Below are 22,750 nucleotides of genomic sequence, written 5' to 3' on the forward strand. Positions count from 1 at the left end.
GAGTTCAAAGAAACTCTTGGGGTTCTAGGCTCTCTGAGACTACAAGTTTCAAAGAAAGGTGCCCACATCCACCTCCATAAGTCTAGTACCTATAACTGGGGACTGTTTTTGTTTCTGAATCAGGACCCCATTTTGGGTGTAGTTTATCATTTCCTTCTACAGCTCATTTTACAGATGAGGAAACTGAGGCAAAGACGGTGAAGTGACTTGTCCAGTCAGCTAATAAGTGTCTGAGGCCAGATTTGAACTCGGAAAGATGAGTCTCGTTAATTGTAACCTCAGTACTTTATCCACTGGGCCACCTAAATGCCTAGGACAGAAGCTAAGTTGTTTTCTTAGACTAAGAGGTGTCCACAGTTCCATAATCACAGTCTTCCAAGAACAACAAGTTTGTCTGCTTATAATGACCAGAACCAGTCCTGTTGACTATTCTTTTTTATTTTTGTTGTTGAGTCATTCCAATCACATTCAACTCTTCATAACCTCACTTGGATTTTCTTGGCAAAGATATCCACTGCACCATCTAACTGCCTTATACACTTAGTAAACGTTGTGTTCAACTGAATTGACTATCTATACTAAGGAAGACACAGCTTTTTGGAGTTTAAGAGGTGAATTCTACTTTTGTATCCATGACCATGCTTCACATCCTAACCACCCACCCACTCTATAGCTTTCCCAAACAGTTCCACACCCTTCCAGTATTCCATCTTTAGTGCTGGGCTCAATAATGAAATCAACCCTCCCATACCAAGGTTATTCCTGGAAAAGTCAACTGTGGGTCTGATCATTAATTCACAATTTTCCATCTTCTCACCTCCCTTTCCCTGACCTCCACTCCTGTCTAACTGCTGCCTCCCCGTATTGAAATGTAAGTTCTTCGAAGAGAGGGACAATTTCACTTTTGTTTTTGTTTCCCAGGTGTTTAGAACAGTGGTGGGCATTTAGCAAACGTTTAAGAAATGCTTTTTCTCTCTTTTATTCATTCATTCATGTCTTTCAGAGGCTCTACCCTAGTCTTTGATTGATGGAGGTTCATTACCTGGAGTAGGCTGGCAGGTATTTATAAGAAGAAACCCTGAATGTGAAGTCAGAGAATCAAGTTTTGAATGTTGACTCTTTACCTGTGTGATCTTGGAAGTCATTTTACCTCTCTTGGTCTCCTTCCTTTGTAAAATGAGAGTTTTGTACTAGATCTTCACCCAAAAAGTCCCTTTAATTTCTAAACCCTAAGGACTTCCTATGGGAGAACATTATCCAAAGGTAATAGGGATTGTTGGAGCCATTTCCCTCTCCGGGTGCTTATTGCTCCCCACCCTCACCCCCTACCCCTAATCCTACATACTTCTCTTCCTTGCTTGAAATAAGATCATAAATTTGGAGTTGGAAAGGATCTCATACATCACCAAGTCCAACTTCTTCATTTTACAGATGAAGAAACTGAAGTCCAGAGAGAAAGTGACTTGTTTGTTCCAAGGACACACAGCTTGCTGTAAGTGGGGACAGGATTTGAACTCAAGATTCTCTGGTTTATACTAAACCTCTTAGAGGTTTGTCTTCCTCAGTATTTATCATTCACATTGTCTCCAGGATTTCCATGTACAGAATCATTACAAAAGTACAGTGATTTATATAATTTTTATTTGTAACTATCATGCTGAAAAATCATTACTATGCCAATCATTAAATGGATGGCTTAGGGGTAAGCTTTCTTTAAATTACAATGCTAAACTCTTGCTTGTGTGTATTCAGTTTTCACTGTTGTCTTAGAACATGAATCCTTTAATCACTTCAGTAGATCCATTGCTGCTTATCTGCTCATAACTTTAAAAAATAGGACACTAATTTGCCAAATGCTGAGGGAGAATTGAACTGGATTCAGGTTCTAGTCCTTGCTCTGTCATTAATCAACTTTGTGATCTTGCTGCTTAGGCCTTCTTTGCCTCAGTTTACTTCTTCAGTTGTTAGAAATATCTGTGGTTTCATCAAGTATGGGTATTCTTTCCACTTCCAGGATCACAACCCCTCTAGGAATTGGTTAGTGGTTTCAGAAATACCATAACCGAACCAGCTAATTTACTTGGTTCCCAACTTTAGTAATGAACTTTTCCAAATTGATCTAGACTGCATTCCGAGTATTTTCAGCTTCCAAAACTGGCCAACATGGCTTGAGAAACCAGATCACCTCCGTACCACACTGAGTCATCAGAATAAGACTTAAATTTTAATTTTTTTTTTTAGCAGATCTGTGGTTTCATTGGTGTAGGGTATTTCTTACATCACTGCGGTTGGACAATTGTTCTGGACCTTAAAGGCTTAAAGAGTTAGTTGCCTAGGGAGCAGAGATGGATTAAGTGAGTGGCTCAAGGTAGGAACTGTACTTGTGATTTCCCTGAATAGGGAATTACTGGATACTGTAACTCCCCCTACCATACACATGGGTATCTTTTCTGCAGCTTATAGTCTTGAGAGTTGCCTAGAACACTGAGATGTTGTGACTCTCCTAGGATCTCAGAGACAGTTGGGATTGAACCTCGATGTTCTTGCCATTGAAGTTAGTTTTTTGCCTTGCTGCCTCTCACTTAAACCCAGTCTTCCTCACTTCAAAACCAACTCTCCATCAACTCCACCATACTTCCTTTCTTCATTTCTTTATCTGATTAATAACAGTGAACATTTGTGTAGGATTTTATGGCTACATAGAATTTACATAAATCTTCATATTTGATTCCTATAACCTCCAGAAAGAAAGGCTGTGTGTGTGTGTGTGTGTGTGTGTGTGTGTGTGTGTGTGTGTGTGTAATTATCTTGGTCTGGTAATCTAGATTTCAAGCCCCCAGTCTGCTACTAACATGCTATAGGATCTTGGGAAAATCATTTGACTCTTCTGGTCTCACTTATTCAAGGTCCTCATGTGAAAAATGAGGGAACTGGACCAGGCTTCAGTTCCAAAATTCTACTATTATCTCCATTTTGCAGGATAATAAAATGATGTGGGGAAGATCACAGATCAAGGAAGTGACAGTCAAAAATTCAACCTAGTTCTTCTGATGTCATACTTTTCCACTATATGCAGCTTGTCTTTTAGACAAGATGACATGTACTAGGCACTGAGCTAAATGCTTGGGATACAAAACAAGTTCTCCCCTCCCCAAAAAGTCCTGGGTCCCCCTTCTACTCTCTGTACTCTTTCTAGGTGATCTCATCAGCTCTCAAGGGTTAAATTATCACCTCTGCAGATGCTTCCGAGATCAACAATATCTCCTATGCTCCAGTCCCTCACCATCTAAAGTCTATTAGACATTTTGAACTGTATGTCAATAGGCACCTTAAACTCAATGTTTAAACAAACTCATTATATTCTAAAATGCATGTATCCCCTTCTTTACACACACACACACACACACACACACAACCTTAGTCCAGACCCCACCTCTCACCTGAACTAAAGCAGTTATCTCCTATTTGGTATCCCTGCCTAAAGCCTCTCACCACTCCAATTCATACCCATCTACCCTCCCCACCACCACCATGGAGACAGTCTTAAAACATAGTTCTGATCATGTTATTTCTCTACTTTAATACCAGTGGTTCTCTATTACTAGAGGATCAAATATGAACTCCACATTCTGTTTGAAATTTAAATGAATGAATGAAAAAATATTTATCAGACTCTTAGTATATGCAAATTACTATGTCAAACACAGAAGATACAAATAAAACTTTAAAGCTCTTCACAACCTGGTCCCAATCTACCTTTCCAACCTTATTACATACCACTCCTTCTCATGAACTTTATGATTCAGTTTACCTTCTCTTTTTGCTGCTCTCCATATACGAATTCCATTTCTCATCTATGCCTTTGCATTGGCCATTCCCCATTCCTGAAATGCATCTACCTCATGAAATGCCTCGGTTTCCTCAAGACTCAGCTCAAGTACTACCTTCTTCTACATGAAATCTTTTCTGATTCACTCAGCTGCTGCTACATTGTCCTACAAAAAAAAGTCACTTCCTTCCTATCTATTTTTTATAGATTTATATATTTCATTGTGGTCATTGTGTCCCTATAACCTAACACAGTGATTGGATCATAATAGAAGCTTAATAAATACCTGTTGATTGATAGTTTAGAATAATAGAAATACTAGATTTGAGCTGGAAGAAAATATTTTACTCCAACCCTTACCTTAGGTTAAGTGCCTTGACCTTAAGGTCATACAGTGCAGTGTCTTCCTGTTCTAAATTTCTAGGATCTTTAGAGTACAGCTGACAAGTACTCCCCCCAATCTCCCTCCCTACCTTCCCCCAATTCTCAGCTCCCTTTGGGAGGAGGAAGAAGGAACGAAACAAACAAAACAGACCAGAAGCAGGGAATCGCTTAAAGGTGGTTTATCAAAGGAATTCATTTTACATATGGGCTTGAACCTGAATGCACTTGAGAAAATGGGAAGAGGGCAGAAAAGGTGTCGAAGTGTGGCAATACCTGGCACACAATAAGCACTTCATACGAGTTGTTGACTTGAATTGCTTGTTGACTTAAACCTAATAATGCTCATACAGAGTTAAAGCTCTCTCACCACTGGATTGCACAAGTATAGCCTATAGCAAATTGCTTACCCTCTCAGGGCGAGGGAAGGAAAGGGAGGGAGAAGATGTAGAACTCAAAATTTTCATAAATGAGTGTTAAAAAATTTTTGTAATTGGGAAAAATAAAAATTTTTTTAAAACGCTCTCTCCTGCCCCAAGGAGAATCTATCCACATTTATTTCTTGACTCAAATATGGGTCATGGGAGTGCTACAAAAATTGAATATATGTATAAACCACTTCCGAATTTTAAGTCAAGGACTTTCTGATGACTGATTCACTTTTGTGTTCCCCCAGTAAGTTCTAGTTTAGTTATCCATTTGTTTAAATAAGGTAAGACCCTCTGGAAAGAGACAGTCCACAGCAGTGGATAGGGTACAAGAGCTGGAGTTAGGGGAAGACGTGAGTTCAAATCCTCCCTGGGAAACTTAACTAGCCATGTGACTAGCTAGGCAAGTTTCCTAAGCAAACTCAGCCTCAGTATTGTCATCTATCAAAAGGGAAGGGGTAATTGTAGCATTACTTCACAGTGTTGTAACGAAGACTAAATGAGATGTTGTAAAATACTTTGCAAGCCTTAAAGTGCTACTTTAATTATTATTACATTACGCTATTATGAAGTAAACTGGAATATTTTATGTGTTACAAAGCTGCAAATAACTAAGTGTTGCCACTTAAACTTTTTTTAAGTAAGTTAAAGCAGAAGACCTGGACTGTTGTGCGGGACACAGAACACTGGACAAACACGGTGGGGAGCCCCTTCAAGTGTCTTTAAGATAACTTTTACCATTGCAGGAATACTGCCCCTGGTGTGGATGATGCCCTGTGCAGCCCCATTCAAACTTCCCTTTTTGCTACAATTTCGAACATAAATGCAGTACAAGCTGTTTATAAATGGACAAGGCTCAATTGTGATGGGTTAGTTGATGAGGGTGGTGGTGCTGGGGACAGTGAATTTTACAAGAGGAGCCTTAACACTCAATTTTCTGGCTTTTCCCATAATTTATATTCTAACCTGAAATACATTACTGTTATTGCCTTGTTTGACGCTACTTTTTTTTTGGCAATGAATCTTTAAATTGTTTCTACCCTTCTAGGCCCCCTTTTCTTTCTCTCCAACCTTGAAAACATAAATGTTCTCTGTTTCTTTTACACATCCCAAACTATTTTCAAGCCAGAGCCCTTTGACCTTTTTACAACACTCCCCTTGTCTGACACACCATATGCTAATCCGAAAGCCCAGGAGGAGGCATGGGAGGGCGGGGGGAGCCGGAGAGAAGCGAGGTAGTATAAATCTGGCATCTGTTCAGAAATGCAGAAAATGTTAGCACAACCACTCCCCCAGTAAGGATCCCCCCCACCCCATTCCCTTCCAATACACTCTTAAAAAGGGAGATGGGATTTCTAAAATTGGAATAAGGGAGGGACACCCAAGACATTCCAGGCTGATACTCTCCAGGCAGCAAACCCTTCAGCCCGCCAGTCCCATGCATCCGTCTTTCCGTCCGTCTTTCTTCCAGCTATCTGCCAGCGTCCCAGCTTGGGGACAGGACTAGAGAGTCCACTCTCCACCGGCATCCTAGAGGAGAGCCGGCGGATCAGCTGGCAGCGCCCAAGCACCAAGGAGCCCGCGCCTCCGGAGGACCTGGCAGCTTCCGCGGACTGCCCCGTACGACGGGGCAGAGCTGGGTGACAGCTAGTGTAGCGGATCCTCTTAAGAGCCTATGGGGCGTAGTTAATTACGCTTACCACCCAATTCCCTGGGAGATCCGAACCCAGCTCACCCTGGCATGGTCTGTTTCTCCTCTCCTTCCTACCCCCCACCTCAGGAAAGAAAAGACCCAGCAAGAGCATGAACACATTACCATCCTGGCCCGAGGTCTCCAGATACTCAGTCAGGTCACAGCCAAATGCACCGGTAGCACCCTTTCGTTTCGGCTTCTGTTTTGCACCCTTGTTCTTCATGAGTTAGTCCCAAAGAGGCTCACCCCCCTCCTGGTCCCTCCCTCCCCCTCCGCTTGGCACCGGGCTGAAGATGGATTCTCCTGCTGAGATCAGCGCCTGGAGCACGGCTCGGGAGGGTCACATCGGGTGTGGAGGAGAGAAGGACTCGGGATCAGAGACATCCACATGAAAGCGAACCCGGGGCGGCTCCGCTCAGCCCCTCTTCGGGCGGGGGAGGGGAAGGACGCAGCCCGGCTCCGGAGGAGGCAGTGGAGAGAGCATAGCCTGCAATCCAAAGAGTTCTCATCAAAGGAAAGCAGTGGGTGGAGGAGGGCCCCGCTTCGGACTTGGCAGCTGAAGTCGATGTTATGTTGGGAGTGTCACTTCCTTGCTGGAGTCCCAGGGACTTTCACAGCCTCCTGCTGGGTCTTCTGGTGTTTTTCCTCTGCTTTGGAGGGAAGGGGAGCGGTCTCCTTCCCTCACTCCCTTCCCGACTAAATATATTCAGAGAAGGAGGAGAATATAACGGAGGGGGATAATGGGCTAGCACACCAGCAAGCCAGGGAAGAGGGAGCCTGGGCAGAGTCCGCAGAGAGCTTGCTTTCTTAGGCCCGGGGTGTCTTGCCTTCAGACCGCTTTGGTCAAATGAAAAACAAGCATCCTGTCTCTCTCGACCGCCCTCACTCTTTCCTTTTTTTCCTGTCTTACAAATCCTAGGATCATCCAGCTCAGGAAATGCTGGAAGGAAGTTAGCTAGGGAGGTGGGGAGGTTGGGGGTGGGCGCGGAGGGTGGAAATTTTTGGCAGCCCTCTGCATCTGTGTGTAGAGTAGGAGGAAGTAGGTGGGTGGGTTGAGGAGTAAAGGGGTGGGGGAGAGGACGGGCTCTTCGGAGACTGTTTTTGAGTCTATAGATAACTGGGCCGCTTGAAAGGAAATCGCTGCTCTTCCAATGGGCCTGCCGCAACTCGGAGCACAGGCTTCCTGTCCCACAAAGTCTTCTCTTTGAAGAGTTGAGGAGGAGATGGGCGTTTACTTAGGGGCAGGGGGTATTTGATAGGACTTCCAAAAAAAAAGTTCTCTAGTGTTTTTAAACTGCTATCCTTTTTTTTTTTTACACTTTTTTGGGTGACACCCCCCTCTTTTTCCTGGGCAAACGTAAAAAATAGTGATGGGAGCAAATGTCCCCAAAGATCTGTAGTCCCCCGAAGTCCTTCCCTCATCTGTCTACAATTCCTTGACAATATCCTCCGTTCCTTCCTATGACTTCAGCCAGCACTACTTCAACAATGCTTCACCTCGGTCGTCTACTGCGGTGATGGGCATATCCCACCACACAAGCCCAAACGGCAGAAACCTCTCCCGGGACCTGGAAGCGGGGCTGATCTATTTACTGCCCCAAGTCTCGTCATTAACTTCCCCAAAACACTCTTCTCTAACCACCCACCCCTCTGGATACAATGTAAACTCCTTGAAGGCAGGGATTGTCTCTTTTGTGTAAGTTTCCTCATTCCTTTGCAAGTTGCTAAAGAATGCACCCTTTTTCCTTTCCTCATTCATTCTTCAAGGATGAAGCTATTTCTTGTTCTCATTTCTTTTCCAGACCTGGATTTCCAGCTGCTTTGGGTCCTTTTGCACCTCGATGTCCCACAGCTAGCTTTTCAAACTTACCACTGCAGGTAGACAGCTTACCATATTTTCTCCTAAACCTACTTCTCTTCTGATTCAAGATTATAGAATCATAAATTTAGAGCTGGAAGGGAATTCAAAATAACAATCGCTAACATTTATACAGTGTTTACTACTGCCTGGGGTTCTACAATTGTCATTTCATTTGATCCTCACCATAGTCCTGGGTTTTGTTGGGTCCAAACCCATTGGGGGGCGAGGGGTTTCTTGGCAATGATGCCGGAGTAATTCCCTTCTCAGCTCATTTTACAGATGAGGGAACTGAGGGAACAGGGTTAAGTGACTTTGCCAGGGTCACACAGTTAGTAAGTGTCTGAGATCTCATTTGAACTCGTCTTGGTAATTCCAGGTCTGCCTCTTTATTCACTGTGTGTGATCTCTCTGGCTCAATTCTCCCAGAGCCAGGCTGCTATATCTATCCCTCCTGATTCTAAGGTAGCCTACTAGGTTGGTGGGATGTCTCTTCTCTACCATTGATTAAAACCCTCATAGGCTGTGTACACACACACACACACACACACACACACACACACACACACACACACACACACACACACACACACTCACACATTTTATTAGAGGCCACTGGCTAGCCACAACTATTTAACATCATGTAACTTTTGCTAATGGATATTTGCTTCAAAAACAAACCAAGAAATAAACATTTGCCTCTAGAAAATCTTGAGGCCATGCCCCTCCCTAAACCACCTCAGTCTGGAGGGGGATGGGACAGAATAGGACACAGTTTACCTCACTTCTAACATAACATTGGCTCCATCAAGTTTACAGCTAAAGAGAAGCCAAGGGACTTGCCAGGGTCAAACACCTAGTGAATGTCTGTGGTACTGAGTTCAATATCTACTAAGGTGTTAGCCGATAATATTAAAACGTAGTGAAAAGAGATTGGATCTCGGAGTCAGGAAGACCTGGCTTGTCTTCCCTGTCATGCTTACCATCTCAGTATCTTTAGGCAACTCTCTAAGATTATCAGTTACAGATGGTTACTGCTTTCTGTGCTGGAGGAAATTTTTAAAATTTTTTTTAAAGAAAATTTTTATACAAGGAGTTTGCTACTTTGATTTAATCACAGGTATAATTCCACCCTCTTCCATCCCCCTCTCACCCTTTTCCCCACCCCCCCAAAACATCAAAATTGTTTAGCAGACAGCTGAAGTCAGAACCTGGAATTAGGAAGACCTGAGTTCAAATTTGACCTCATACATTTACTAGCTGCGTGACCCTGGGCAAATCCCTTTGTCTCCACCTGCCTTATTTTCCTCAATTCTAAAACACTTCCCCTGCTAGATTTATTGAATGAGGTAATATTGTAAAGCACTTTGTAAACTTTAAAATGCTATATTATTCAGCCTTTTCTAACTCTGTGGACCATGCTGTCTGTTAAGGTTTTCTTGGCAAAGATACTGGAGTGGTTTGCCATTTCCTTCTTCAGTAAATTAAGACAAACAGAAGTAAAGTGACCTACCCAGAGTCACACGGCTAGTGAGTGTCTGAGGTCACATTTGAACTCAGATCTTCCTACCTCCAGGCCCAGCACTCAGTTGACTCAACCACTTCACTACCTCCAAAGTGAGATATAAATGCTAGCTAATCCTTAGTAGTAATACTATTATTATTATTATTATTATTTACTACTTTAGTACCTTAGGCAAGTTAATTAACTTCTTCAGACCTCAGGTTCCTCATATATGAGGGGGTTGGATTAGATGACCTCTAATACCTCTTCTATTTATGGTCTGTGGTCTTCTCCCATAGGCATAGGCAATGGCATGGCTTCCTCTAGCAGGTATTTTCATTCTAAGAAGTGATCTGAAAAGTCAGGGAAGCCTTGTAGTCTCAAAGAAATAAAGCTATGTCAAAAAGTGAAATTGATATTTGGGGATACTTGGCACCCTCTCATTAATCACACCCTCAGGTGTCTGTCTATTCATAAGGCCAGCCTTTTCTCTCAAACCAAATCTAAACCCCTCTGCCTGACTTTCAAGGCCCTCTCTAATCTGACCTACATCTCTAATGGCGCACCCTCCATCCTGTCAATCTCCTACCTGTTTCAGTACATTTCATTCTCATTCTAACTCTGTGCCTTGGCTTCTGTAGTTGGATTACTCACCTGAAATGGCCTCTTCTTTCCTCTCTGTTTATTCAAAACCCACAAGGGCCAGTTCTCTGGCTACTTTTTCCGTGAAACCTTCCCTAACTGTTCCTTTTTTATTTGATCACTTTCTTTGCTGGACACCATACAATTTGAATGAAAAAAGTATTTCTTAAGCCCTTGCAATGTGCCAAGCGTGGTGCTAACCAATGGGGATGTAAATATTAAAAAAATATATTTATAGAAGCAAGCTTTTTTTGTGTGGTGGCAAAGAACTGAAAACAAACAGGGTACCCATTTATAAACAAAAATAACAGAACAAATTAGAATGTATGAATGTAATGAAATATTATTGGAAGAAAGAAAAAAGGAAAGACTTTTAGATAAACCCGGGAAGGGTGTTATGAACTGATGTAGAATGAAGTGAGAAGAACCAGGGCAATGACTTATAAAAGAGCAAAAACACCTTAAATAAAAACAACTTTGAAACACTTAAGAACTCTGATCAATGCAATAGCCAGTCATGATCTCAGAGGAACCACCATGAAATACACTATTCACCTTTTCGCAGAGACATGATGAAGGTGCAGATTAAAACATATATTTTTAAGACAGAGCCAATGCAAGAATTTGTTACGTTTGATGATGCACATTTATTACAAAGGTTTCTTTTGTTTCTTTTTTTCTAATGGGAAGGTTGGAGAGAGTGAAAGTAGATTTTTGTCAATTAAAACAATAAAATAATTTTTAAAAAATGTGTTGATGACAATGACAGTTATTTCAGATGTGTTCACCCTATCTTCATAAGCAGATGTTTAGATCCTTGATGGCAGACAATGTTTTATACCTTCATCATATATTCACCACAGTGTGTAACATGCTGTAAACACATAGAGAACAATTAATTTTGCTGACAATAAATTTTGTTTATTTGACTAATTTGACTGATTACAGTCCTCTATAGACTTGAACTTATAAAAGATATGAATAGATGTATACTCAGTTCTTTGCTATTCAGTATTCTATATGCTGAAGCCCATAGATTGGACCACAATAGGTCCTGGCCTAAGTTCCACTTAATGGCTATTTTTAGACCCTCCTGGCTTAGAGTAAATATTAATACTAACTGTTTCTCTTTGGAACAGCAATCCTGAGGGTCTTGCCCTCCCAGCTTGATTTTTTTTTCTTTTTCTAATTAAAGGGGCTATCTCTTGTCTTCTTCTTAAAGAAACCTACTCATTGAATGGACATTACCTCACTCTAAGTGAGTGAGCACCTGAAAATGCCTTACCCTAAAAGAGGCAGGGTCTCCCATTGCATCCTGGGCCATCTCCAGTCATCCTGATGAAAATATCTGGTCACTGAACCCAGATGGCTCTGGAGGAGAAGTGAGGCTGGTGACCTTGCACAGCCCTTCCTCCCTCAAATCAAAGTCAACTGCAAGTCATATCATCATTTTCCTGATGTCATGGTCCTTGAAAACAAAGGACAAACACAATTCTATATGCTGCACAGTGGCTGGCATAGAAAAAAACGGTAATGGTCTAATACTGTAACTGACTCCTGTAATTGATCTTTGCTGTCCTAAAAAATATCTTTCTTTCCTGTTTAGGAATAATGAGATGCCTTCCCCAGATGGGTGATAAAGCTTGGTTTGGCAAAATTCAAGCCAATTGTAGATGCTTTGAACTAAAATACTTGCCTGAAGGGCAAATGATAGGCTATTTGGTGTAACTGAGGAATAACATTCCTCATTGTAATTGAGGAATATTGTCTATCCTCTGCCAATGCATATAGAATATGTGACTTTAGAGGTCGTGTAGTCCATCCCCACTCTCATTTTAATGATGAGTCAAGTGAAGTGGAGAGATTAAATAGTAAAATGGCTTCCAAGATCTCTTCTAGCTCTAGAACTGTAATCCCAAAGTTCTATGACTTGTCCCATGACTAGTCACAGGATAGTTACTGGAAGAACTGGGACCTGACCCCAAATCACCTGTATTTTTTTAGTTCAGTTCTTTTTCCATTAGATGGTAGTGCCTCCTAATCCCTGGGTGCCAGCAGGTAGTGAAGTCCAAATCAAATTTCATTGTCTATGACCCTCATCAGATCCTTCTATAACCCAGTTATCCTGAGTCTAATCAATGAGTCCCATACCTTCTCCCAATTTTCTTCCTTTCCATCTTTCTTCTATCTCAGTCTGCAGACCAGCGCTTGCCTAAGTGTCCCACCCAGCCCCACAAAGACCTAGTAGGAGAGTGGCTGGTAGGTTGTTTTACCATAATAATTCTACACTCCCAAAAAAGACTTCTGATTGTGAATTTTATCACCATATCAGCAAAGTTGCTGGGCTGTAGGATACCCTTTCCATCCAGGACCCAGAAACTAGATATCTATGTTCTATTTACAGACAACTTGAAAAGCTTCCTGGTCTAGTAGAGAGAGAGAGTGGAGTCTTCAGTTTGGGAAACCTGAATTCAAGTACTCCTACCTCTGACAAATAACCTCTGAGTGAGGTTAAGTCAGTAAATCACTACAGCGCACTATCCCTTCTTGGTAAAGGGAATTTCCTCATTAAAATTTTCCATAAAAAATATAGGTCTGGACAATCATGCAATTAATAAATATCCAGTATGTTGATATGTTTAATATATGCTTATTACTTGATTAATTTTAGAGTAATGAGGATGGAAACCAGATTGTAAGAATTTAAAAAGAGTGAGAGACAAAAAAACAGAGGCATCTATTGTAGATGGTGTTGGATTTAAGCTACATAGGGCAGAAGAGATAGAGGATAATAGCTAGTCAGTCATGTTCATAAGCAGTAGGGAATAAGTGGATAGACAAGGAGAGATTGAAGATAACTAATAAAGTGGAGATGACAGAGGCACCAATTTGCTGGAGGAAATGGATGTTCAGCATAGGGAGACAGACTGAGAGATCAGTGGACACCAGAGATAGGGTCTTGCCAGTAGCCCATGGCCATGAGGAGCACTCCAGTATTCAGGGAGAAGATGTGCACCAAGATAAGAGGAGGTGCCAAATCCATACAAGGTCATCTCTTCATGTGAGAGAAAGGCAAAGGAGGAAATAGTGATAGAAGGCATCTATGAGATATAAGATGACGAAGAAGGAGTTTGTGGTTGGGCAAGATTTTGTACCTCTTGTGCCAAGCTGCTAAATCTTTCCAATTCTCTCTTCTGTAACTCTCATTTCTTTTCGAATTTTCTTCATATTCTCCTCTCATTTCATTGGTAAAAACATATTTTAAACTCTTTTTAGATTCTTGCTGTACCTCTTTCAGGAAAATTTGTTCCTGAGCTATAGGTTTCTTTGAGGCTTTGTTTAGAGATGCTCTGGGGTCATTCTTTTTGCCTGAGTTTGTTTCTTTAGGATGCTTGTCATTGCAATAGCCTTTCATGGTGGATTCCTTTTTTGTTTGCTCATTCCTGGCTTTGGCCTGGCCCGGGCTATATGTATTTCTGGAGGCCAGGTCTAGATTGGTGCTGTTGCTGCTTCTTGGGGGTGTTGAGTGTTATGTTATTCTAGGATTTCAGGGACAGCTCAGGCTAAGGACCTATAAGCTTACAATGCTCCCAGAGTGATCTGATCCAGGAAAATATCTGACTGCTATTCCCTGCTCTGAGATCTTCAAATTCCTAACCTGAGTTTGCATCTGAGCAACAACAGAATGATGCTGGACTCAAGCTCTATTAGCTGGCTGGGAAGTTGTGCTGCTACAGTGATGGAATGGCAAGTTCCCTTTTGGTTTGGGCTTCCTGCCCTAATTATTCCTCTGCAGGCTTCCAACTAGGCTAGAAGTTAGAATTGAGATTCTGTTCTTCTCCTGGACCAAGGGTGGGGAACCTGTGACCTGGAGGCCACATGTGGCCTTCTAGGTCCATGGGTGCAGCCTTTTAACTGAGTCCAAGTTTTGCAGAACAAATCCTTTTATTAAGTGGATTTGTTCTGTGAAGTTTAGATTCAGTTGAAGAGCTTCACTTGAGGACCTAGAGGTTCACATGTGCCCTTGACGCTGCAGGTTCCACACCTCGGTACCTAGGCTTTAAGTCACGTAGCTGCTTTAGAATATACACCTTGCTTAGTACTCAGCTTGAGACTTGGGCTCAGATCCACTTCTCAATTCACCCTGAACTTGTGAACTGAAACTGCGTGACAAAGCTGCACCTGTATAGATTTGGGACCTACCCTTATCTTGGTGCACATCTTCTCCCTGAATACTGGAGTGCTCCTCATGGCCATGGGCTACTGGCAAGACCCTATCTCTGGTGTCCACTGATCTCTCAGTCTGTCTCCCTATGCTGACCTAGGATAACAATGAGAACTTTCTATTTCTTGGCTTTCCTGGATTTCCCCATAAGGATTCTGTTTGTTGTATTTTGTAGACCTATTTGAAAGAATTTGTTTGTTTGTTTGAGGGCGGTGGGGCATAGAACCGACTGTTTGCTACTATTGAGCCAAGGGGACTTTATTCTACCTTAATTTAGATATAGTAAGTAACAAGTCATCTGTAGTACAAGTGTACTATATGCTTCAGGGCTTGCCAGGGATTCATAGTCATGTGATAAAGACTGTAAAAAAATCAGAGCAAAGCCTGCATTGTGGTTGGCTTTAGCCAAAACTTTTTTCTGTAATTTTACCTATGTTATCCCACAAAGGGACCCCTGCTTTAATTATCTTAAGCTGGGTTCAAATTGTCAGATGTACAGTACTCAATGTAGTATTGAGTGCTTTACAGGAACTCAAATACTTTGATTGAATAAATTCTAATTGACAGTAAAGTATATTTAATTCCACTGATTTGATAGTAGTCATAGCTAAGATGTATATAGTGCTTTTAGATTTGCAAAGTATTTTATATATTATATATCCTTACAACATATATTATCTCATTTTATCTCCACAAAAACTCTGAGAGGTAGGGGCTATTATTGTCCTCATTTTGCAGATGAGAAAACTGAGGTCAAGAGAGGTGAAGTGACTTATTCAGAGTCTCATAGTTAGGATGTGTCAATTATCTTTCTGATTGTAACTATAGAATTCTACCCATTACACCTTTTACCTGTCTTCACATGCACGTATGATCAACTTTCAACCATTTGCACTAAAAGGTGAAGTGTGAAGATATAGATAATCCATCCTCCTACCAACATTTGAAAATGATTCCATATGATTTGGAGAGAAGTCAGGATGTCAGATTAAATAATGAAGCCAGACACTGAAAGCATTGACTCAGACTGGAGCTGAAAAATTGTTTCACTTCCCTATCAGGTTCTTTTCTGCTCAACTCCTCCTTGCCCTGCACCTGTGGGAAATGACGCTTTTAGCCTCACTCAAAAAGATCCATCTAGGCCACTCTAACTCTTTCTCTTTCCTGATTTCTTTTTGCTGCTTTTCTAAAAATTTTCCCTAGGTGCATGGAAGCAAATCCAGAGTTTGGGGTTTTAAAGGGCTTTCCCATTCTGCTGCAGGTTGTTTGTGTGGTTAAATTGTGATAGTATGATGTCAACAGAGGACCTAGTTCTCCCTAGGGGGTGCTAATATGAGTTAGAAGTTTAATAGGATAAGCCATAGTGTTGACTGACTGGAAGAAGGCTACCCCGAAGCAGAGAGACCAAATTACAATTCCATTTTTGGAGGCATATGACTTCCATACCTGTGTTCTTTAAAGTCTAATGAATTGTGTAACTTCTCTTCCTGATGCCCTGTCAGGTGCACATTAAATGAGTATGCATCTTAAAAGGCATGAGGAGGCTAGGAGGCATAGTGGATAGAGTTCTGAGTCTAGGGTCAGGAAGACTCATCTACCTGAGTTCAAATCTGGCTTTAGGCACTTTCTAGCTGTGTGACTCTGGGCAAGCCAGTTAATCCTGTTTGCCTCTGTTTCCTTAGCTGTCAAATGCGCTGGAGAAGGAAATGGCAAACCAATTCATTATCGTTGCCAAGAAAATCCCAAGTGGGGCCACAAAGAGCCAGACTTTACTGAAAAAAAGACCAAACGAACATTAAGATGTCATTGGCTGGAAAACCAAGTGTACAATGACCAAAATATTATAGCCAAAAACAACTTTTAAAGCCATCAAGACTGTGACCAATGTAGAACCAATTATGATTTCAAAAGACTGATAATGAAACATCCCTCCCACTCTTGCAGAGAAGTTGTAGACTAGAGGTAGAGAATGGGATGTACATTTTCAAACATGGCCAATGAACTGGCTTCTCTTTGCTTATTTGTAATAAAGGGAAGAGGGATGGGGTGGAGGCTGGGGGAAATGACATCAATGTAATAAAATACTCTGAAAAAAACAAAAAAGGTCAGAAGGGGGATACAAACAGGACAGATTTGTTGCTACCCTTAAGAAAAAGAATGACAATAACAAGTTGACATTTCCTATGCCATCCCCTTCTTTGGTTCTTGTATAAATAGTGTATATTTTGTATATTGGAATGACTGTTGGTTGTTTTGAAAGTTCATAATGAAAATAAAAATTTCTTAAAAGATAAATTGGCATTATAGGGTTGAGGACGGGGAGAGGGGGTTATTTGCCCCTGTTGACAGTTTCTTTTTATTCTTGTTTATTCATTAAACAAAGCCTTTAGTCAGCAAGGTTCAAAGTGGTTCAGTTTTTCCTTCCCAAGTACTTGAGCTCACCATATTCTTTCTCAGGGACTGGTTCTCTCTGTTGTTCTAAACTGGACATTTGAGGGCTTAGCGGAATTGTCTTATCTTCATTAACTTCCTTTCATCTCTTTTTCAAGTGATGGTGCAGTTAAGTCTTGAGTCACACTTCATGACTTGACTCATGATTGGAATGACATTACTTAGTAAGGGATGCCATGCATTATTCACAATATAATAAGAGCTCACACCACCACCACCCACCAGATGTGCATAGGAGGAGTAGAAAATGAGGACTGGGGAAGGAGATCAATCAATGAATAAACCATAAACATTTTATTGAGCACCTACTATGTGCTAGACACTGGGAATACGATGGAAAAATGAAAATAGTCTTTGTCTTTAAGGAGGAAAGTAACATGGACGCAGATGTCAAAACAAAACAAAATAAATAGTGGTAACCTATATAAACTTTGGGAGTGTTTATTCCAATTTCTACTTGCACTTCCAGAATGGGGTGCCATATAGTGGTTTTACCACTCCTTCAGACTTCTAAGGCATCCATGAGGAATTGGGAGTGCCTTTTTCTCTTCTGGAAAATTATTTTGGACAATTTTTATTATAAATAAAAATACCTCTAAAAAAAACATTTCCATACATACAACGTAACACAAAAAAGATGATTCTATAATGAAGTCATGAACCTCCATTATATGCTACTTGTTTTTTTTTTAAGTATATAATAAATTCTTTAAGTCACTTTCAAAAGTGTCCTGCTTGTCTGTGCTTCATTCAGAACTTCCTTCCATTCTCTCCTATAAACTTTTTTACAAATGTATCAACAGCCTTCTTTTATTGGCATCAGAATTACAGCCCCTCCCTTCATCTTAGGCTCACCATCCCATTATAAACTGAGAGAAGGGGAAAAAACTCTTGTAACAAATGCACATAGCCAAGAAAAACAGATTTGCACATTGTCCGTGTCTAAAAAAGTATGTAACATTCCACATTGATTCCATCAACTCTGTGATAAGAGGCGGCTAATGTGCAATAGATATATATTTGTTTGTTCCATTGATTTGATCCACGCCTTTTTAAAAAATCATAATTTTATTGGAGTACAGAGATTTTCAATTTTGTAAAGATTTTAAGAATGCATTTGTTATAATTGTTACTATTATTTTGGACAGGAATATTACTTCAAAGACATAGCAAGAAAGAATGTACAAATATTTTTCCCAGCACTTCAAGGGTCTCTTCTCTCCAGTAACACCTTGGTCTCTGGGTGTGGGGGTAGGGAATAGACTCAGTTTAATTTCTTTTTTTTAACCATTTTAATTTATTATTAATTTATTTATTTTAATATTATTTTCTTTTTAAATTTTGAGTTCCAAATTCTCTTCATCCTTTCTACTTTCTCCAACATCCACTGACCCCATATTCTATCAATTACATATGTAAAATCATATAAAATATATTTCCATATTAGCCATATTTTTTAAAGCAAGAAAACACACACACACACACATATTTCTTCCTTCTTTGAACCAATTCCAATAAGAGTAAGGTTCAGTCTTAGCTCTCAATTACCTCCCCCCATTTTCCTCTCCATTGTATAAGCTCTTCCTTTTTTAACGTAAGAAAAATTTCCTCATTCTACTTCTCCCTTTCCCCTTCTCCCTGTCCATCCCTCTTTCTCATTCCTTCAATTTTTGGAGATCATTCTAACATAATAGACTAACCTCCATGCCCTCTGTCTATGTAAACTTTTTTTAACTGTCCTAATAGTGATTCAAATCCTTAGAAGTTATGTATGTTATCTTCCTATGTAGGAATGTAAACAGTTTAACTTTATTGAGTCCCTTCTGAGTGCTCTTTCATGTTTACATTTTTTATGTTTCTCTTTAGTCTTCTGTTTTGAATGTCAAATTTTCTATTCAGCTCTGGAAAGTCTTGAAAGTCAGGGGGGATGATGGAAGGAGGGCAGTGGGAGGAGGGAGCAATTAGAAGTCAACACTCTTGGGGAGGGACAAGGTCAAAAGAGAGAATAGAAGAAGTGGGGAGCAGGATAGGATGGAGGGAAATATAGTCTTACACAACATGACTATTATTTGCAAAACTACACATATATGGCCTATATTGAATTGCTTGCCTTCTCAATGGTGATGGGTGGGGAGGGAGGAAGGAGGACAAGTTGGAACTCAAAGTTTCAGGAACAATTGTTGAGTATTGTTCTTGTATACAACTAGGAAACAAGAAGTACAGGTAATGGGGTGTAGAAATTCATCTTGCCCTACAGGACAAAAGAGAAGATGGGGATAAGGGAAGGGAGGGATGTTAGAGGGGAGGGCAGATTGGTGGTAGGGGTAATTAGAATGCTCCACACTTTGGGGTGGGGGGAGGGGAGAGATGGGGAGAAAATTTAGAACTCAAAATTTTGTAGAAATGAATGTTGAAAACATAAAATAAATTTTAAAAAAAGTCCTGAAAGTCCTCTCTTTCATTAAATATCAATTTCTCCCCTGAAGGATTGCACTCAGTTTTGAAAGGTAGGTTATTTTTGGTTATAATCTTAGCTTCTTTGCCTTCTAGAATATCATATTCCAAGTCATCAACTCCTTAGAAGCCTCTAAATCTTGTGTGATCCTGACTGTGACTCCATGATGTTTGAATTGTTTCTCTCTGGCTGCTTGGAGTATTTTCTCTTTGACCTGGGAGCTCTGGAATTTTACTATAATATTCCTGTGAGTTTTCATTTTGGGATATCTTTCAGGAGGTGACCAGTAGGTTCTTTCTATTTGTATTTTACCCTCTAGGTCTAAGATATCAGAGGAATTTTAGGTGATAATTTCTTGAAATATGATGTTTAGACTCTTTTTTTGATCAGGGCTTTCAGGTAGTCCAATAATTCTTAAACTGTCTCTCCTCAATCTATTTTCCAGGTCAGTTGTTTTTCCAATGAAATATTTCATATTTTCTTTCATTTTTTATTCTTTTAATTTTGTTTTAAAGTTTCTTGATGTCTCATGGAATCAGTTTCTATTTGATCAATTCTAATTTTTAAGGAATTATTTTCTTCAGTGAGCTATTATAACTCTTTTTTTCCATTTGACCAATTCTGTTTTTTAAAGTTTTTTCTTCAGTTAATTTTTGTACTTATTTTTCCCTTTGGCCAATTCTGCTTTTTAAGGAGTTCTTCTCTTCAATGGATTTTTGTGACTCTTTTATCAATTGGCCAATTCTGGTTTTTTAAGGTGTTATTTTCTTCAGTATTTTTTTCTTTTTTTTTGCTTCTTTTACCAAACAGTTAATTCTCTTTTCAGAATTTTCTTGTATCATTCTAATTTTTTTTCCCAATTTTTCCTTTACTACTCTTATCTCTTTCTTCAACTTTTCCAGGAATTCTTGCTGGTCTTGTGTCCAATTAGCATTTTTATTTGAGGCTTTGCTTGTTTGCACATTGCTTTCTTCTTCTGAGTTCATGTCTTGGTCTTCTTTGTCACTTTCCAGTTTTTATGGTTAAGTTCTTTGTTTGTTATTTGCTTATTTTCTCAGCCTATTTCTTAACTTTGAACTTTATGTTAAAGTTGGGCTTTGCTCACCTGGAGGTAATAAGGTATTGTTCCAAGTTTCAGGCTTTTGTTGTGCTGTTATTTTTAGAGCTAGTTTTGGGGGTCTTCAAGATTTTGGTGCTTCCAAGGTGGTGTAATCCTGGAAAGGGTGCAGCCACTGTTTTTCTGGTCTGTGCCCTGGTGTTTACCCAGGAAGGGCCTCTGGTCCTCTGAAGTTGCATATGCTAATACCCTTCTTGGCTCTGGAACTATGGCCAGGGCCCCTACTCCCTTGTGATGACCACCAGTACTCCTGTGACCCAGAACTGTGTATGGGTAATAGAATTAACAGTCAGCACTAGCTGTACTCTGTGCCAGCAAAGGGTCCTCTTTAATCTCTTTCTGACCAGTTGTCTGACCTCCTTACCATTCTCATTTGAGAGTTCCCAAAGTTCCTGCTGCTTCTTTTGCCAGACTGTGTGTGTGGGCTCTTGCTAGCTCTCCACCCCAGTGTTACAGACTTCTTTTGCTGACCTCTTAAGCTTTCTTAGGCCAGAAAAATGTCTCACCCTGATCTTTTGTTAGCTGAGCTGTTCCAAAATTTGATTAGAGGCTTCATTTTAAAGTTATTTGGAGGGGAATGTTGGGAGAGTTCAGTTAGGTGACTGCCCTTAATCTGGCAAATTCCTTTCTTATGAGTCCAGTGATTCTTAAATTATCTCTCTTTGATCTGTTTCCCAAGTCAATTGCTTTTATATTAGACAACATATTTTCTTGTATCTTTTCAATATTCTGATTTTTTTCTATTATTTCTTACTGTCTCACTGATTTCTCTTTGTTGTATTCTACTTTTCAAGGAGTCTATTTCTTGGTTAAGGTTTACCACTTTTTTCTTTTAGGGAGTCTGAGTCTCCCTATTTCTCTCAGGCTTGAAGTTGAATTACTTTTTAATGTCTAACTTGAGTCAAATATTAGAACTAAACTACTGAATTGAATATAGTCCAACCTGTTGTAAGGGAGACTTGAACTGTGAAGGAAGCTAAGGATTCTAACAGTCAAAGATGAGGAATGAGGACATTCTAGGCATGGGTAACAACTTGTTTTATGTAAGGAGCAAGAAAAAGGTCACTTTGGATTGCACTGCAGAACTCATGAAGTGGTATAATGTGTAATGGGAGAAAAAAACATATGGGATAGGAAAACTCACAAAGACCCTGTCTCTGAATCCCCACCACCATCATCTCTGCCATCAGCTTTGTGGAGGACCTATGTAGCAAAGATCTGACAAATTTAAATTCAACAAGCACTTATTACAATGAGGCAATACAAAAATAAATAAGGCCAGGTGCCTACCTACAAAAGGAGATAAGACACCTGGCACAAATGATTATAATACAAAATAGAAAAATGGTGTACCGGAAGGAACAGATGGTCCTTAGCAATCAGAGAAGGGAAACAGCACATCATATCACTGTTACCCGGGAACTCCATTTCCCCATCCCCTTTTTTTTAGGGGAAAGATATTCCCCTAAACAATTGGTTCTCAATCTTAGCACTAGTTCTCAGTCTCTGGTCACTGGCCAGATTAGATTGTCTGTAAGCTCTAAATGGGTCACTTCATTTATCCTAACAAAAAACAACTCACCTTTCTTTTCATACTAGGATAGAGATGAAGAGTGTGTGTGTGTGTGTGTGTGTGTGTGTGTGTGTGTGTGTGTGTGTGTGTGTGTGTGTGTGTGTGGGCCCGTGAGCATGTGTGTGTGTTTGGGAGGGAGGTGATGTGAGGGAAAAGATGAGAGACTCTAGGACTGGTCCCTTTCTGGCCACATCATTACTTAAAAAACAGTAATAGTGCTTTTCTTCTTCTACCAGCAATAACACTCCAAGGCACATCAAACAGTCAGTCCCTAGTTTTCTTTATTTTTTTAAATACCACTCTCATTTTCCCAAATGTCCTCCCCGCCATAGAACCTTCCCATGTAACAAAGAAAAACAGTTAAGCAAACCATCTCAGTCTGCAGCTACTGATGGTATACAGCATTTGGCACCTGTAGTCCTATCATCCCATCCTCCCACAAGGAGGAAGATAGGTTTCATCTGTTGTCTTTTTGGAACCAATATTGAAATCACCATTTTTCAAAGGATGGATTGAAGGGAGGACAGACCTGAGGCAGTAAGCCCAGCTAAGAAGCTATTTTAGGCCAGACTGAAGCAGAGTCTGGTCTCAGAG

The 22,750-nt window shown here is 40.4% G+C and overlaps 1 protein-coding gene across 1 annotated transcript in view; it reads right to left on the minus strand.

Moving 5' to 3' along the window:
- Positions 1–7,239, minus strand: part of ARHGAP31 (Rho GTPase activating protein 31) — a 171,278-nt gene extending 164,039 nt beyond the window's left edge. The window contains exon 1 of the mRNA XM_072613921.1: positions 6,455–7,239. Coding sequence (XP_072470022.1) covers positions 6,455–6,554 — 100 coding nt within the window. The 5' untranslated portion in view covers positions 6,555–7,239. The remainder of the gene's footprint in view (positions 1–6,454) is intronic.
- Positions 7,240–22,750: the final 15,511 nt, after the last annotated feature.

Source organism: Notamacropus eugenii, chromosome 5 (assembly GCF_028372415.1).
Source record: "Notamacropus eugenii isolate mMacEug1 chromosome 5, mMacEug1.pri_v2, whole genome shotgun sequence".
Lineage (NCBI taxonomy): Eukaryota > Metazoa > Chordata > Mammalia > Diprotodontia > Macropodidae > Notamacropus > Notamacropus eugenii.